At 35.6% G+C, this 19,398-nt stretch overlaps 1 protein-coding gene across 1 annotated transcript in view; it reads left to right on the top strand.

Moving 5' to 3' along the window:
- Positions 1 to 15,804, top strand: part of COL4A3 (collagen type IV alpha 3 chain) — a 71,497-nt gene extending 55,693 nt beyond the window's left edge. The window contains exons 39-52 of the mRNA XM_039350912.1: positions 700 to 780; positions 2,748 to 2,846; positions 3,531 to 3,581; positions 4,870 to 5,052; positions 5,855 to 5,985; positions 6,819 to 6,891; positions 9,236 to 9,307; positions 9,460 to 9,579; positions 10,127 to 10,225; positions 10,403 to 10,615; positions 11,450 to 11,627; positions 12,063 to 12,177; positions 14,747 to 14,919; positions 15,512 to 15,804. Of these exons, the coding sequence (XP_039206846.1) occupies positions 700 to 780; positions 2,748 to 2,846; positions 3,531 to 3,581; positions 4,870 to 5,052; positions 5,855 to 5,985; positions 6,819 to 6,891; positions 9,236 to 9,307; positions 9,460 to 9,579; positions 10,127 to 10,225; positions 10,403 to 10,615; positions 11,450 to 11,627; positions 12,063 to 12,177; positions 14,747 to 14,919; positions 15,512 to 15,596 (1,673 nt within the window). The 3' untranslated portion in view covers positions 15,597 to 15,804. The remainder of the gene's footprint in view (positions 1 to 699; positions 781 to 2,747; positions 2,847 to 3,530; positions 3,582 to 4,869; positions 5,053 to 5,854; positions 5,986 to 6,818; positions 6,892 to 9,235; positions 9,308 to 9,459; positions 9,580 to 10,126; positions 10,226 to 10,402; positions 10,616 to 11,449; positions 11,628 to 12,062; positions 12,178 to 14,746; positions 14,920 to 15,511) is intronic.
- Positions 15,805 to 19,398: the final 3,594 nt, after the last annotated feature.

Below are 19,398 nucleotides of genomic sequence, written 5' to 3'. Positions count from 1 at the left end.
TGACCTCAGTCTTTTGTTGGTCAAGCTTGGTGGGTTGAGGGTCGGAAGTGGCCAATTCACAGACCTGGGAGATTAGATTTGTGGATTATCTTTTTTCCCCTTTGCTTTTTAATTAAGACATACTGTTTTGGAACTCATCCTATAAGTTTCATGTTTTTTCCTCAAAATGTCAGGTAGCTATACTATATCAATTTTTGCAATCTTGATTATGTTAGGCTAGGGAGGTCCTATTCTTTCTGACAGATAAAGCAGAAATAACCATGAAGGCACACAGCCTCACATCAGGATGGACAAGATGGTCCTGCAGTAGGCTGAATCTGCAGATCACCAGCTTCTCTTAGGCTCCTCCTACAAATTTGAATATCTGTGTAGGAATTTGCATCTTGTTTTCTGATGGAAACAACCACTTTCTTGCCAGATCACTTTGATTCTACTCATTTCATTGGAAAGATAGTACCAAGAGGAAGGCTCCATTCTGAGGAAAGGACCTCAAAAATTATTACCAGTCTCTGGTCTCAGAATCAGAGCAAGAAGAGTGTTTGGCTGAGCCATAAAGTGGGGCATTTAATTGTCTGTGCTAGTTAAGCAATATGGAGAAAACACAAGTACTTATATTCAATGAAGGAAAAAGATGGATCCACTTCGCTCCTTTACAATACCCTTTAAATTTTTTGTCAATATGTTATATTCTATATATAGGACAACCAGGACCTGTGGGCAATAAAGGTAGCAAAGGCAACAAAGGACTACCAGGACAAGATGGTGTTAGAGGACCTCCAGGTTTGTAAATTGTTAGACTGTTTTTTTTCTGAACATTCCCCATTTTTCACTGTTGAAACACACAACAATTTATTTTTTAACTAGTTTTATCTATCTAAATAGAGAGCATGAACGTCTAAGAACCTATTTTATCTCTTCCAGGCTTTTTTATCTCTTATCCAAAATGGAAATATTTCTCCTGTATAATATGGTTGAGAAGCACAGGTGGCTTATGACCCATAATGCAAAATGCAATCCATCTGCCATTTATCATGTTGCATAGATGCACAGATGCAGAGCTTTGCAATCTATAGAAGCAGTGAAACCAAATTAATTGAACATGCAGCATACTCGGTGGTGGGATTCAAATATGTGAACAACTGGTTCTTTGTGTGGATGCCACTTCTGGAAGTCCATTTTGGGCCTGGGTAACAAAAAATTAGCTACCGGTTCTGCCAAAGTGGTGCAAATCAGTTGAATCCCAGCACTGGACATACTGCTTTTTAGCTGATGGATTTCCATACTGTCTTCTCTAGTTTGATATTGGCTATTAGGTGGAATGGATTTCTTATTGGTAGAATATGGTATAGCTGAACTGGCCACTGCTGGAGTTGTTTCTGTATGTAACTGCTGATAAAAATCTATGTACTGCTCTTCTTTTTTTTTAATCTTCTAAATAATATCTAGATACTACCAGGGAAAAGAATATGGAACAAATAGTGATGGTTGCTCCTTGCTGTTGTCAGCTTGCTCAAGCTGTTTCTTCTTCAAGTTTTATCAGTGAACATAAAAGATGTGAACAATATAAGCATTATTAGTTAGCAAAGACTACAAGAGTGGTCAACTTGTAGAGAGCCATGTTCCATGAGAATAGTATCTAAGAAAATCCCACTAGTAGAGGAATCTAAAAAATTAGGTGGAACTAAAACAAACATTTCACAGAGCTATTAATTCTGTCTCTTTTCTCCTATTTTTTTTCTCTTTAGTTTTATGTCACCTCTTTCATTTCTTCTACATTTAACAGAATACTGTACACAGAAGAAATAGAACATTAATCTAAATGAAAGGTTTCCTTCAGTTCCTTTTGGTATTACACTGAGGGCTGTAAAAAAAACCAGTAGGCCACACATTTCCCACTTCAGATTAGAGTGATTTGGTAGAAGGAAATAATATAGTTCAACAATAAGAGCAGCATAGTTTGTTGTTTGGAAAAGAGCTGTCCTAAATATTTACTAGGAATTGTCCTGAAAGCCAAACATGATATTGATATTATAGAGCCATGGTGGCGAACCTATGGCACCAGAGCCCTCTCTATGGGCACGCATGCCGTCGCTCCAGTCCTAGGCCTTCAGCTGGGTTTTATAAAACCTTTTCACTTTAGGCCTCTGCCACCGTGTGCAAAAAAAAAAAAAAAGGTTCAATCGATCAATTTCAACTTCTTGCGGGGAAAAAAAAAGATCTCGCAAAGTTGGAATTGATTGATTGAACTTTTGAGTCCCACCCAGTCTGCCCTTACCACTGCAGCCATGCCCACCCAATGGCCACACCCAGCCAATGGGCCATGCCCACCCGGCACCCGATGATACATAAGTGGGTTTTGGGTTGCAGTTTGGGCACTCGGTCTCTAAAAGGTTCGCCATCACTGTTGTAGAGCTTGCAGTCTAGGTATTCACATGTCTGTGATGAAGAACACCTGGAAAATAGTCTACTATTTGTATACTTATCCTATCTTATAATTCAGAGACATTATCAACCTGTATTCTAGAAGGAAGCACAATATACTGTACCTTTTTCTAAGTATTTCTAGGACGAACAAAATTTGATTTGCAAGTATCAGTGTTTTGACATCTCTAACAATATATTTATTTTAGTGGTTTAGCAAACCACTCTCCCATTATACTATTTTTGTACCATGATATTAAGCAATGTGGCTTTTTTCATTTTCAGAAATACATATAAAATATGTCTTTAAAATTTATTTTCCTCAGGTCCAGTTGGATGGCCTGGTGAAAATGGATTAGTTGGTGAAAAGGGTAATCAAGGACATGATGGTACTTATGGCCCACCTGGAGAAACAGGAGCGCAAGGTTTTTATTGTTTTGAAATCTTTTTCATATTTTGACAAAATTTGTTAAATTGGGATTGTGATATCACGCCAAAATTATTTTCATTGCTGACAAATGCTTATATTTAACTTAGTTGCTTAACCTTTAGGAAGACTATTTAAAAAGAATGGCTACCAGTTACACCTTTCCTAATTTTTAACCACATATTTTTATATTGTACATTATTTGAATTGATCGTTATTGTTGTCAGATACTGGATGCAAAACTGTTTCAAGTATTTTGGCTATTTCTCATTATTTAGCATATTGCAAAGATGATAAGGAACATAAAAATTAGATTTCATTTATTCTTAATGCTGTACTTTAAAAATGTACAGTATTTCAAATACTTCTTGGAACAAGAATTTGAATCGGTTATATATTTATTAATAGCAACTTGGAAGTACTTTGTAGCAATGTGGAAATCACAGTATGTATCAGCCATGTTGGAACTATTTAAGCAAGTAACTCCTTTGCTAAATAAATTTCTCAAGAAATAAAGAGCATTATTTGAATGAGTTCATTAAAATAGATTTTGTTTATGAATATTTGGCATATGAATTTTCAGAATAACATTTAGCCATATTTATTATTAATACCCTTGTAATATAGTGCCTTTTAAATTTTATTTTACTTTTGAAATATAAAATACATTATTATCATGTAGGTTCCCCAGGGCAACAAATTCCTGGCCCTAAAGGACTTCCTGGACCTAAAGGTAAAAATATACTGCATATCTTATTTATTTTATTTTTAACCCACGTTTATTATTTTTACAACTCAAGATGGTGAACATAGTCAAGACACCTTTTTCTTCTATTTTCCTCACAATACAACCCTGTGATGCTGTAAATTCATAATATAGAATCTGAAAAATCTTCCACACTATATATAATAGCCCGGGAAGTGCAGTGGTTAAAGTGCAGTATTGCAGGCAAACTCTGTCCACAGCCAGGAGTTTGATTCTGACAGAGCTCAAAGTTAACTCAGCCTTCTGTCCTTCCGAGGTCAGTAAAATGAGGATCCAAATTGTTGGGAGCAATATGTTGACATTTGTAAACTGCTTAGAGAGGGCTGTAAAGCACTATGGAATAGTATATAAGTCTAAGTGCTATTGCTATTACTATATTATTAAAAAAATGTACTATACAACAGCATGCTTTTCTTTTTCACCAGCTGGATTTCCATCCCCACTAAGGTTAACTGAAATCTAGCTGCATAATAAAATTTATTCAAGTTTGTAATAAGAAAATCCAGATCAGAAAGCTAGACAATTGTTTATTATTTGCATATATTTTATAAAACACGTTCGACATATTGTAGCCAATAATTGGGTGGACTACAAAAAGAAAAATAGGGCTTTTTCAGAATTATTCCTTCCATTCTTCTAAAAGAAATAATTATTCTTATGAGGGAGAATTGCTATAAATAACCTTTTTGGTACCACATAACCACAGTTAAGGTTTTCCTGAATTCCTTAAGACAGCAGATAGAGCTAAGGTATGTATCACACACATAGACTTTTGCCTATGTTTTCTTTTCATAGAGTTAGTAGTTTTATTTTGTCTATTCTAGAGTTGACTATATGCTACATGTTATCCTAACTGGAAGAGACAGGATAGAGAAGCTGAATATAAATGCTTCAGGATTCCTAGGTTGTCTACTCCTGGCTGATAGATCATCACATCATCTGATCAGAAATGTAGTAGTATTCATGGTGATTGTTACAAAGAAAGTAATTTCTAACTCATAACATCTGATCCAAACTGGGTTATATATCCAATATTATAATTCCTGTATGTGGAAAATAGATTGTATTACCAGAAAGTATATTCATGGAAAATAAACGTTGAAAGGAACACATCTATGGAATAATGATGGATACAGTTTATCTTTTGTGACATCACTAGTTTGGGATTTTTAGAATTTTTGGAACACATCATAGTACCCTTAAAAATATAACGACCAATATGTTCTTAACTTTGATTAAAATACTCATTCCCAAGGTATCAAAGGAGATATGGGAGTAGCTGGTTCTCCAGGACTACAAGGCATTAAAGGTGTTATGGGAGACCAAGGACCTAGTGGATCTCCTGGTTTACCTGGACCACCAGGAATTCCAGGAAAACCAGGGACAATACTTAGCCTCAAAGGAAATAGAGGTCCTCCTGGCCCAGATGGAAATCCAGGTAAGAAGCCATTAATTATACAACAACTTTAGCATTTGTTTTGCAGAAACTTATCATTACTACAAAATAGATGCAGTTATTCATTTCTTATCCATGATCAGATTCATCATGATTTTTTTCCTACTTTCACTTTAGGTGTTTTCCCCCTCTTCATTTAGCTGTTCTACTTTACAATTAAGAAGCCAAGCAGCTGTCTTCTGTAGGGAAGATGTACCAACTGTCCAATCATATCTGCATTTAATATAGAAACATAAGAATAGCCTTGATGGATCAGACCAACGCATTTCACGTCCACCATTTTTTTTCTGCATATTGGCAGAAATGTATTTTTTTTTCCATTTTCTTTCCTGCAAATATATTTGGAGGCAAAATACAGCCAACCTGTCTTCAAGACTACTAGTGCTTGATAGACTTGTCTTCCATTAACTTATCCAACCCCCTGTTAAAGCCTTCCAAATTAGAGACAGTAATTTATGAGAGTTGTGGGCTATTGTTTCAATGACAGGTTTTGTCTATGGCATTCTAAGGAACTCTCTCCCCTGAGGTATATACAATATTCCACAAGATTGTATTAGACCAAAAGCATTGTTGTGTGTTAAGTGGGGTGAGTGGGTGTATTCTTCCTGGCAGCTCCCTGTGGAAGGGGATCTAGCTACCAACTTTGCAGATTTAAAGTGAAAAGTGTCATACACACATTGCAATTTATTAAGGAGATAGAAGAGATAAAAATATGTAGGCATATAATTTCTTGGTTACTATACTATTCCCAAATGCATGCCCTTTGAAACCCCCTGAAATATAGGTGTTCCTGGTAGCCCAGGACCTACTGGAGTCCCAGGCTACAGCATAAAAGGAAACAAAGGTGTCCGAGGAACTGATGGAATTCCAGGCTCACCAGGAATGAAAGGTGATAATGGCCCTCCTGGTATGCCAGTAAGTTAAATAAATATCTTTTATTAGTCATTTATTGATTTTATATATTAGCCTTGCAACAATGCAAAATTGTTGATGAGGAAAGCTTTTACATTTTGCAAAAATAATTTAACTTGAACGATCAGTTTTTAGCATTGATTAAAAAACCAGGAATTTTACCATGTTTCATTTTTTTTAGCTATCAATGCAGAATTAGTGGGTGTATTAGTGGGTGTCATTAGGCTGGTGAAATGTCCTAAGATTTTTATTTTTTATTATTTGCTATTTCACTCATAGATGGAATAAGCTATCTCATTTCTGTTATAAATAAGACCTAGCTGCTGTTAAGGCATGGGAACAGGGAAGTTCAGAGCAAATACAAAAAGAATTTTCACCCCACGTTCATTGACCTATGAGTGTTTAGGATATGGGTAATTTTTCTTCTACTGAGGCCCTCATTCTTCTCAGAATAATATGTCCAATACTAAGGAACTAACTATGCTTTTATTTTGTTGTATTTAATTGTTAGGAAAGATAACAGATTCCAAAATAAAATTGTTAAGAATACATGGAGGTATCTATACAGAAATATGCCTATTTTAAAATTAGAGATGGATTAAATAAATAATGCAAAAAATTGGTTTCAGTGCTACTTTTTCTTTTAGGGAGAAAATAGAAATATAAGGCCAGCAATTATAAGGACTGAGTTTATATTCTCCAATTTTCCATTGGCAATGCTTTTGGTTGCTCGAGATTGTTTTTTAGACTGATGTTCATTCTCTCTCTGCCCTACTTATAAAATCTATTGAAGGCAGGTTTAAACTGATAAAGAATATTTTTACCCTGATTTGTAGGGAATTGAGGGTATCCCTGGCTATCAGGGCCGTGATGGTGAATTTGGCTTTCCAGGATTACCAGGAATAAAAGGTATTTTCCTATGTTGTCTAATTCTAGAATGCCATATTATGTCACTTATATATCCCACATCATGAACGAAATATAAATTGGATACTGCAGATAGAGAACTTTTTCTGGACTAATTGTTTGAGTGTTGTCCCTTTATTTTTAGCTCTCAGTAACTACAAAGATTTTTCCAGGATGATCTATAGGGCTTGGATTAATTCAATGGAGCTATGATTTCTTGCAAAGGTTTTACAAATTAGATATAGAGAGCAGCTTGTCTATTTCCTTGCCATTTTTTTTCATGAGCCCAAGTCTCAAAAATGAACAAGAAAGCAAGATAAACAGAAAATGCCACTCCAGCTCCTCATTATTGTCACTGCTTACATGCTACAAGAGATGATGTGAATAGGTAGGGCTTTTTTTTTTTTGTCATAGAATGCCCAGAACGGAGTTCCAGCACCTTTTTTTGGATGGAACCTTGTAGGGTAGGCAAGTCGGGTTGTATGACGTATGTGAGTTTTGGCACTTTTTTTTTTTTTTTTACAAAAAAAGCACTGTAAATAAGTATTGTCCTTGTCTCTGAAATCAAGTTGGATTGTGTTTTGCACAACTTATAAAGTAGGAACTAGCAGGCAAAAAGTCTTAAATTTAAACTTAGATTCTAAACCTAGAAAGAGATCCACAATAATTACAAAAAAAATAATCAAAATGTATTTGACTTAAAAAGAAAAAAAGAGATATACTTCAAAAAGAGGCAAAAAAGGTTGTACATTCTTGCTAGTTGCCATGGAGATTCTCAGCCAGTGATCTCAAGGAGTCCATTTGACTATATGGGATTGGATCAAATTAGGAAAATTTCAGTATAAATTCAACCTGTTTCTCTCTTGGATGAAATCCAAAGATTGTTGCTCTGTGTCTCATTCTTGTCCTCTTTCTTGACAGGGCTGGCCATTAAATGTAAAGACTCAAAACAATATTGCTGGCACTATAAAAAGTTAGCTTTACTAAAATCTAACAGATTTCTGTAGATTAAAGCCAAATTTTCCACAATAAAGCGTTTAGCAGTGCTATGCATGTAATAACTAGTTCAAAGCTTCATTTTAGATCAATGGTAAGATTATCAATGTGAGTTTAAACTAAATTCCCAGGATGAACTAGGCAATTTTCCCTTCTGAAACAGATTTATTTTTAACCTTGACTGTTAAAGCTACTGTTAAGTAAAGATCTACTACAATTTAATGCAACGATACCTATATGAATAACAATAATAAACAATAACATTTAATCAGGCTATTCTTTCCCTCTTGAAATACTTTTTTTTCCTATGGAGCACTTGCCCCATTGATAAATTATTTTCTTCTGAAGGTCTTAAATACATAACAACAATCACATCCAAATGCACTTTATTTTGCCTTTAAGATTTCCCTAACACTAAAACTAATGCAGAATTGTGCAGTTTTGCTTTTAGGTAAAACAGACTAAGGATAGTTTATTATAATTGCATTAAATAAAATTCATTGATTTTTCACTTTTTGCCCCTTGTTTTTGTTCTTCATCTTGTACTGATTGATATTTTACTCTGTTTCATACATGTTCATTTACTGTATATTGTCCAAAATTGTTTGGGCTCTTATGTAGCTCAGTGCAACTGCAAAGCTCTTATTGCATGCATGCTGAAATCCATTAGCTCTGCATGCAGTTATTGAAGAAGAGATAAAGTTGTCTTTTGTAAGGGTTGTCATAAAGGGTTGAATGTTCTTTTCATGCAGTGTGACAATAGCCCACTTTCTTGTGTTTCTTTTTAACCTATCAATCTCTCACACCTGTAGGATTTTTTGAAAAAATCCTCCTGGACAGCATCTAATAGAACAAATTCCATTACACCAAATTGTGGCTGACATGTGGTAATTGACCTATTAATTAGATTTCAGGTTTTACTGTACAAAAGAGTGTGGCATATATAATATAAACATGACGCCTCTAATTTCAGCTTGTGAAAGCTTTGAAAACATTTCAAGGACACATGTTGTCTCTGAAACCAGTATTTCATAGTTGTTTGGCTTGGAGATCTTTACCTAAATTCATATGTTCAAGACATGCTAGGCAAAAGTCAACATAGATATTTGAGCAGAACAATATTGTACTGAATGTGCATCTTTATGCATATTTCTTTGATAATGGACCCCACTAGGCTACCAAAACCAATTAACATCAACCTCTTTTCCCAAAACTCTGCTCTCGTAAAATTAAATAGAATAATAAATTGTATCTTGCATTCCCAGAATTATGTGAGTTTTATAGAATTCACAAGTATTCTTTGACATCATAATCATGTAATTACTGCCTAATAGTAGACTCTTCCTTCCAGGAGAAAAGGGCAATCAAGGACCACCTGGACCAACCGGAATAGCAGGGCCTCGAGGGCCAACAGGACTACCTGGTAGCAAATATACTTGATCTATTTTACTTAATTGTCTTGGATTTGTAATATTATTTGCTAATAAATAATTGTAATTGTAAAGAATGGCAATTAATCTATAATGGTAATGGTATATAAATAAACAAAGAACCCTTTATTTGCTTCATTACTAGGCCAGCCTGGACCATTTGTGAAAGCAGTTTCATTCCCAGGAAGCCCAGGACCTGCTGGACCTCCAGGAAACCCAGGAAGCTCAGGAGATCCTGGTCCCCGAGGGTCACCTGGGCTTCCAGGTACATACTTCCTTTTCTGCATTTCAATGTTTTTCAACCTTATCAACTTGAAGATGTGAGGACCTCAACATGCTGGCCAGGGAATTCTGGGAGTTAAGTCCAAAATCTTCAAGATGCCAAGGTTGAAAATCACTGCTCTATTTGATCTAGTATAATGTGATGATTATTGCACTAAAGCAGTAGGTATGAGCTTAAATGGACTCCAGAAGATGGTAGAGGACAGGAAGACCTGGAGGAACGTTGTCCATGGGGTTGTGATGGGTCGGACACGACTTCACAACTAACAACAACAACAAAAATCACTTAAGAGCTCTGGCTGGGCTGCCTTTCTGTCATTTTGCTTCTTGGGGAATTCAGGATCTATGCTGGAAGAACAGAGAGAGAACACCTACATTTTGAAGGTGATTCTAGATGAAATACAGGAGAGCTAGTTTTACTGGAGCTTGTCTTACAATGAGTTTGCATCAAGTCTCCTCCAGAAAGTTCCCTTCCTTTTCGGTATGTTTTAAACATATGCTAACATTTTTTCTTCTATTCATCAATCCAGGACCTCCTGGTATAATGGGCCAGTCAGGCCGTCGTGGTATTCCAGGTAGAACTGGACCACTTGGACCCAAAGGAGAAAAAGGATTTCAGGGGCAAAAAGGTATTTTAATAAGGAGTGGTGAACTTAATACAAGAAGACACAATGAAATATTTGGGTTTTGTCTTGTACCTGGCTACTATAATCATGGAAATATTGTGTATACTTTGCACAGAGTTTGTAAGTGAACAGAGTCACAAATATTTCTAATTGTTATTTTTTAAATTAATTTATGCATAGGTTTACCTGGATTGCTTGGATCTCCTGGTATAAAGGGACTTCCTGGATTCCCAGGAAACTACATAACTAGTCCAGTGAAGAGAGGTTTCATTTTTTCCCGGCACAGCCAGTCAACAAAAATTCCTACATGTCCATCTGGGACAACACAGATCTACAGTGGTTACTCTCTTCTTTTTATACAAGGAAATGAGCAAGCACATGGACAAGACCTCGGTAATTTTATGCTTTATTTTTTCCTTAACAAGGTATCTATAAAGTTTGCTGTGCAAAAGCAAGCATTTCATGTCCTAGTTAAAATAACATATCCAACAGTGCCAATTCTAAACAGAGGTCTTAATTGATAAATTCCCAAAGAATTGTGGCTATATCTGCGTTTTAAGGATGAATCTTCACTCTGCAGCACTTTTCATGGTATAGAAGATAGTATATATATATGTATATATATACTATCCCATTCTCCCTTAATTCTTTGTTAGTAATCCAAATTTTATTTTATATATATATATATATATATATATATATATATATATATATATATATATATATATATATATTGTCCAGATCAAATAACTTTATTTCTTAATGAGAGTTTTTGTTAAGCAAAACTGCCAGCATAAGCATTACTGTCTAATTGTTTTATGTACTGTTTTAGAACTCTATAAGCTGGTTATTTCAAAATTCCTGAGAAAACACTATGAGAAAAAAAGCATGTTGTAACATTAATACATTTACATATTTTCTAGCTATTTTATTTTAATCTATGTCTTCCAATTTTAAATTCAACATTGCCTTACCCAGAGCAAGGATAATTCCAAAGGAATTAATCCCAAAATATTTTCTCCTCCCATAGCTTTTGATACATCCCTATTAAAAACCTTTGTTACTCCTTTGTTCTCTCAGATTATTTTTTTCAGAATTGTCTCTATTATATCATTTACTTACATTATATGGATTTATATATACTGATACTATAAACATTACAGCATATCTATAACAAAATAGGATACTTTATTGAACTCACTAGAACTTCTCTTCTGAATCATACAGGTACAGCTGGCAGCTGTCTTTCAAGATTTACTACTATGCCCTTTTTATTATGTAATACCCAAGCGGTCTGCAGATTTGCTTCTCGCAATGATTATTCCTATTGGCTGTCAACAGAAAAACCAATGCCTGCAGATATGGCACCAATTTCTGGAAGAGCTTTAGAGTCCTATATTAGCAGGTAACTTTTCCTACTTGATTCCCCTTCTAATTTCTATACAGTTATTTATTTGATACATATCTTTATATAAGAAACACCAAGCAGATAAACTATTGGTTTCCAAAAACAAAATCAAGATGTATAAGTGATTTTGTAAAAAGACGAATAAAGAATTAAATATTCCATTTCTGTGTGTTCTGCTGGCTACCTGATTTATCAGCATTTTTTTTTCCCAGCCCTGATATAACATTCTGCCGTTCACTCTCACCTCATGGCTTGGAGTGCAAAAGTTTTTGAGTGGCAGTGATATATCTAAACTAAGTTTTCCAAGACTATCATCAAGAGCAAACATATCAGAGAAAGAAAATGGAAGGCACTATTATGCTAAAAATTCATTTGTATGCTGCAGTTTGTTTCTCCCTTTTCTTCAGGATACACTTGTCTCTCACTTTGTAGATGCGTTGTCTGCGAAGGTCCAGCAATGATGATAGCAGTCCATAGTCAAAAAACTTCAGTTCCATCCTGTCCTCAAGACTGGCAATCCCTTTGGAAAGGCTTTTCTTTTGTTATGGTAAGAAGATAGATAGATAGATAGATAGATAGATAGATAGATAGATAGATAGATAGATAGATAGATAGATAGATAGATAGATAGATAGATAGATAGATAGATAGATAGATAGATGTACTGTTTTTTGTTTGGAATAAATAATTCATTAGGCAAGGGATTAAAAAAAGAAGTTCTGAAGGTGCTCAATCAAAATGATATATTTCATTTTATTAAGGTTCATTATTGGAGTGCTGTGGGGAGAAAAGGTGCAGTGCTAATTAATTAGATTCTTGAAATCTATCTCACATGCAAGCTGCATCTACAGAACCAACTTATCTACCCCTCATCTCGTCCCTACTCCCTCCAATTTAAATTCTATGTCAGTCTTGCCATTCTAATGAAATGAGCTGCAGTTCATGCCTTCTAATAAAATGTGTTAGTTGGAAAAGGTGCCCCAGATTCCTAACAGAGTGGCAGGCAGCTTTACCGAAAAACAAAGCAGCTACAGCAGTACTTTGCTAGTTCTTTAAAATCAGGCTGTCAATTGCAGTATTACGGTTTTTATAAGGGATATCTGGTTTTAAACATAGTGTCTAACCCTCGGCCACTCTATGGATCAGCACTCTCCAGGCCCATCTGTCTCACACCACCTCAAAAACGTCAAAACTTGAGACCTGAAATTCTTGAGGAATCTGTTGTTCTTTTCTTGGTAAGAAATTGATAAGGAGAGGAAAGAAGTCCTTGCGGATTTTACTCCCCTGGTCGTTGCCAACTATAGGAGGCAGTGCTCATCTCCGTTTCAAGGCTGTTGAGTCATTGTTCTGCGAAGACATTTCCGTGGTCATATGTCCAGCATGATGTTGTGGAGCGCTGTTTCCTCCCCACTGAAGTAGTACCTATTTATCTTCTCGCATTTGCGTGCTTTTGAACTGCTAGGTGGGCAGGAGCTAGGCGAAGATGGGTGCTCACCCCATTGTGCAATGCTTGGGTCTTGAACTCAGGCTGTCAGCTTTCTAAGTCCAGTGTTTTAACCACTAAGCCATAGCGCTACATTGTTCAATACCAGAAGAAACAAGGGAAATGTCTAACCAACTTTATGCACTTGGACAATTTAAAATATTACTGGCAGCAGTTGTGATAAATTAGGGACTGTATAATGGGTTGAGAGAATAATTTTTGGAGACTGAACAAAGAGCCACAACTACAATGTTAGACACAAGATATCTTAGCCCATAGAAGAAATGTGGATAGGGAAAGCATCTCAGAAAGTATCTTCCCTAATTCCCTGGAAAGTAAAAGCAAGGGAGAGGAGAAGTATTTTCTCTAGTGTTACTCTAATCTTACAATAAAGATAGTGTTAGTACTTACGAGAAAACCTATGACCCAGAGGGTCATTGTTTCAGAGATATTTCCTTATCTAAACAGAGAAAAAGAAACATGATATATGGGCAAAAAATCATTGGGAGCAGGACTGACCTCCAGCTTCCTGTTAGCTCCCCCCCCCAAATTCTTTAGTGGGAAGATAGCAGAATGTCAGAAATTCCTGCCTCCCTGCCTCCCTTTCCTCCCCTCCCCTCCCCTTCCCAGCCAACAGGTAAGTGGCTGCCGCCAAATGGGGAGGGAGAACGGGAGTGCATGAGTAGCCAGTGCAGTGTAAGAGCAGAGGGACTTGACTATTTCTCCATTGATTTTCTTTCTGCAAGCTTCCCACAAGCAAAGACATTGCTAGTGGTAAAGTGACTAGAAACATTGGCAGTACATATCAGTTCCTTCCAGGTTCCCCACTGACTTGTGGGAAACTATCAGGGAATGTTGAAAATGAGGATCACATGATTATAGCTGATTGTGGCAGTGCCACAGGAGCAATAGGTCCCAGCATTCTGTGAAGTTAGTCCACTTGATACTGAAAGTGATGCAACATTTAAGAAAGTGATGCAACATTTCATCCAAGTGAAGGTTACAAAATATCACACAGAAATGAGAGTTTTAGTTGTATACTAGCCAATCTGTGACCCATTGGATCATCAAATATTTACTTACGATTCATCAATACTGTCAACAATGGCAGAACTTCTAACGTACTTGAAAACTTCAGGAAATTTTCAGATATATATCTGCCTTGAAGTAGCCCATGTTGAACAGTATAGCATAGTCAAACATCAGGAGTTAACCACAGGAAATGTTTCATGACATTTTGTATTGTGTCATAAAATGCTTTAGGATAATTTTTATGTCCTAAAATTTTTATAAAGTTTGCTATATTTAATTTAACTTAAAAGTCACAAGAATCCTCACAAAGCTATGTTACATTTGTATGATTATACTCCAGCCCAGAAGGGTAAAAAATTCCCAAAGGAAAAAAAAGAATGCATTCCTAAAAGTATCTGAAATTTCTGTTGTTCTATGATGCTACAAATCCTACTAATATTAGCAAAAACTACCAAACTACTATGTAAAAGTAACCTGGATGAATTCTTTTGAGGTCTTAATATTTTGGGATGCAATTATTATAGGAAGTCTAAAACTAATATTCCTTATCCACAGATTACTAACCAAAACAGATTTTTATGACAGTAATTTATCTTTACAGTATACGGGTGCCGGTTCAGAAGCTTCTGGACAAGCTTTGGCATCTCCAGGGTCATGCTTAGAAAAATTTCGTGCCCTTCCATTCATTGAATGTCATGACCGAGGAACATGCAATTACTACTCAAATTCCTACAGTTTCTGGTTGGCTACACTAAATTCAAGAAGAATGTTCAAGTATGTTTATTTATACTACTTTGTCACTGATGCAACTTAAAATGAGTCACTTCATTCCTTCATTGTACTGTAATATGCTACCACTTGGCCAATTCACAAATAAAAGTGATATTAGTATCTATGTTTTGATACCTACCTGCCATTCTAAGCATTATTTAACAAGTCCCTCTGTGAGAGAGATTGGCAGTTTAAAAATTTGATAGATAAATAGTTTTATGACAAATATCTGTTTTCTGTCAGGACTGTCTAATGCTTCTGATTCAAAGACAAAAAGGTGCTTTGGATGATGTGATTGGAATTTCTGTCATCAAGTATTAAATCAGCAATAACTTTTCTCAGGGTCACCCTGAAGACTTCAGGAAAAAAAATCATTATTTTCAAGAATTACAGACATATGCTACTTGAGGGCATGTGTTTTATTCGCTCTATGGCAGCTGTCTTCAAATGCAAAGCACTACATGGTCCTAATTATTACTTTTACTTTTTGTACTTTGATTTAAATATAGGTGATTGACAATGTGGTGTTTTATTAGTTTTATGTTTAAGATATGGGAGTAATGTTTTATTTAAAATATATTATTATTATTTAAAGGAAACCAGTGCCACAAACTCTGAAAGCTGGAAATATGGAAAAAATAATTAGTCGCTGTCAAGTCTGCATGAGAAATCCCAACTGAACAGAACTGTCATCTGAAAATAAATTCCAGTTTTGTTGCCCAAGGAAAAACAGTCTGAAACTAAACCGAATGCTTTTATGAACTTTTAATAATATGTATTATAACAGTACAATATTTCTACCACAAACTAGAAAATCAGTGTTGTGCAATAATGAAAAGTGCAATGTTTTTGTTTTATTTTGCTAAAATAAAAAATACAATCTTAAAAGAAAGTATATATATAAAGTTTTCTGAGGTTTTCGCGGGTGTTTGTATGTAGGTCTTTGGTTGTTCGGGTTTTCTCCCGCGTAAAATTGGAAGTGTCTTGGTGACGTTTCGACAAAGTCCTACTTGTCATCTTCAGGCTGGTGTTTTCAGCTTCGAAGCACGAAGCTGAAAACACCAGCCTGAAGATGACGAATGGGACTTCGTCGAAACGTCGTCAAGACACTTCCAATTTTACGCGGGAGAAAACCCGAACAACCAAAGACACACACACACACACACACACACACACACATATTAGTTATTTATATCCTGCCTTTATTATTTTTATAAATAACTCAAGGGAGCAAACATACCTCCTTCCTTCCCCTATTTTTCCCACAAAATAACCCTGTAAGGTGAGTTGGGCTAAGCAAATGACTGGCCCCAAATCACCCAGTTGGCTTTCATCGCTAAGGCAGGATTAGAACTCACAGTTTCCTGGTTTCTACCCTGATACCTTAACTACTGGAGGAAACTATCTGATGTATTACAAAGTTGCCAGTTTCTAAACATAGTATCATCAATCTTTTAAACAGAAAAACTATAGTTCCGAATTGTGATCTTGTGCTTTTCCAACTACTAAATGGAGTAAATAGCTACCACTGGATTATGTATTATTCAAACAAAATATTGTGTAAACTGACATTTTGGCACTATATTAAAGGATATTTTTTCAAAAATGAATAAAACATCTTTGAATGAAATTTCTAAACTGCTACCTTTATTATTTACCCTTCCTTTGGCTATGAAGTAGGAAACTGCAGCATTTCACTTCAGCACAGTGCCATATGTTATTACTAGCTAGCAAGGAATTGCCTGTATAGGAACATGTTGATTATTTAAATACAAACTGCGACTTTGTTCCGGTTTCCTGACCAAATATTGAATCCTTAAAACTCTGACAGACATAGCAGTTGCAGGGAATAAGAGCTCTCCTTCACTGGAAGATGCAAGCATTTGCTCCCTTGCATTTATTGTCTTAGTATGTGATGCCAATCAGCCCATTTGAAACCTGAACTATTCAATATAATGTGCAAACAAAAGAAATTGATTAATTTTTAATGAGCTTAGTGTATTGCATGAGCACAGCCACTGTGTTTCTTTGACTGCAATTGCAGCCATTGCCGATGTTACTCTTCATTTGCCTGCCAGTCTTCTGCTGTACTGAATAACATATATACCAGTAAGCCTTATTATATTTAGTGAACTTAATTCCCAAATCCTAATAATATGGGTTCAGGAATACAGCTTCATTAATTACTTGGTGGTTCTGGATTAAATCAGAATAAATTAAAAATGTTTTAGTCTCACTGAAATCAGTTAAACAGGACAATTTACTGTATTCTTAAAGGACAAAAAAGGGTCCAGTCCAGTCACCAGATGTTCCCTATATGGTCTGATAACAGCTAGGAAAGATTCTTACCCTCTTCAGAATTTATACTCCTTTCCCCGAGATATCTTATTTGTTTTTACTAAGGATTAAGTGTTTCAATATCTCAGGAGTCACCAAAAGGAAGAGGAAATCAAGCTATTCTCCAAAGCACCTGAAGGCAAGACAAGAAGCAATGGATGGAAACTTATCAAGGAGAGAAGCAACCTAGAACTAAGGAGAAATTTCCTGACATTTAGAACAATTAATCAGTGGAACAACCTGCCTCCAGAAGCAGTGAATGTTCCAACACTGGAAGTTTTTAAGAAGAGACTGGACAGCCATTTGTCCAAAATGGTGTAGGGTTTCCTGCCTGAGCAGGGGGTTGGACTAGATGATCTCCAAGGTCCTTTCCAACTTTATTATTATTATTATTATTATTATTATTATTATTATTATTATTATTATTATTATTATTATTATTATTATTATTAATGTTCTGTTCATTTTTCCAAAGTCAGAGAAAAGACCTTTTCCTGACTTTGTGCAGCTCATGGCCAGCAAGCCTTAGTATAACACAAACATTTTCAAAGGTTGCTTATTGCTAGGAAGGATTAATCCCTTTGTCTATCAGTGAAGACATCCTCCATTCTTCATTTCAAGGAGGCTTTAAAATAACTTCCATTTATGTCAATGGAAGCTTTTTACAGCCTCACTGCAACACAAGAAGGCAGTTTTCAAGGAAAGGCACATTTTAAATCTCTTTCTCTCTCACCCACACAATATTGCAAGTCCCTTTTGAAAAATCACCTCCCACTAGCAATAAGGATTTACAATAATCCTTGTTAATGTAATCCATGTTAATGTAAAAGAGGTTATTTTAAAGTCTCATTGCAGCAACTCCCTTGTAAAAAATGGTCTATGTGTAGCAATAAATACAATGCAAATGAGAAAAGGGAAAGATTGAGTGAATTGTGTATGGACGGTGTTGAAAAAGTCTTGAGGGGTACATTGTCACAGTAGGATTGTGTGAAAATACTGTATATGTTAAATATTAAGAATGAATCTACAAGCCTGTTTTACGGTATCTTTGCCATTGCAGTACCCAAAAATCTATCTATATGTTTAAATTGTGTTGACATGTCAAGACTACTCTCCATGAAAAGAATATTTTTATATAAAGGATTCACCTTTAATTGCAATATTACGCATATTATTTTGAAAAAAAATACTTGTTTTCAGTTAAACTGGATCCCTAATGCTTATTTATAAAATCTGAGTTATAAATTGTCTTTATAGGCAAGGGAAATTCCTATGCACAATTTGTGGAAATATTTATCTGTATGCTGAAATTCATTGTAAGCCACATTCAATTGAACTTGATGAATTAATATAGTGGGGTATTCACATGCTTATCAGAATAACACTAAAACAGATACTCCAACCAGTGATGGGATTCAAATATATGAGCAACCGGTTCTCTGTGTGGATGCCACTTCTGGAAGTCCATTCTGGGGCTGGGCAACAAAAAATTAGCTACCGGTTCTGCCGAAATGGTGCAAACTGGCTGAATCCCACCACTAACTCCAACCCGCTACTCAAGCTGGAAACCCCATACTATTTCAGACAAGTGGTTGTCCAATCTTGTCTTAAATCTCCAGTGTTTGGAGCAGCCACAATTTCTTAAGGGAAACCATTCCACTGATTAAATTGTTCTGTCAGGAAATTTTGCCTTAGTTCTAGGTCGATTCTCTTTTTGATTAGTTTCCATCCTTTGCTTCTTGTCCTGCCTTCAGGTGCTTTGGAGAATAGGCTGACCCCACTCTTCTTTGTACAACCCCTTAGATATTGGAACACCGCAGGCATACTGGTTTCTTTTGAAAAGAATCTTCTTCTTCTCCATTGCAATTCTGCTGGACTTTGGGGGTTTTTTAAAGTCTTTTTTTAGTGTCATTTGGGAACGAATGTAATTGTATTAGTGTAATTAAAACATAACTGGAGCTAGATTGGGATATGATATCATAATTAATGTATCAGGTGTTAAGTTTTCTAAATCTATCTTTATCATAATCAGACTCCAATATTTATATTTAAAACCTTTTTGAAAAAAACCGAATATAGAATAAAATACCGAAAATAAACGAAGCCACGCTCTACAATCCCCACCCATCTCTTTACACCGGCCAA

Source organism: Crotalus tigris, unplaced genomic scaffold (genome assembly GCF_016545835.1).
Source record: "Crotalus tigris isolate CLP2741 ecotype Arizona unplaced genomic scaffold, ASM1654583v1 scf7180000018364.571795, whole genome shotgun sequence".
Lineage (NCBI taxonomy): Eukaryota > Metazoa > Chordata > Lepidosauria > Squamata > Viperidae > Crotalus > Crotalus tigris.
This window is presented reverse-complemented; position numbering and strand designations above follow the sequence as displayed.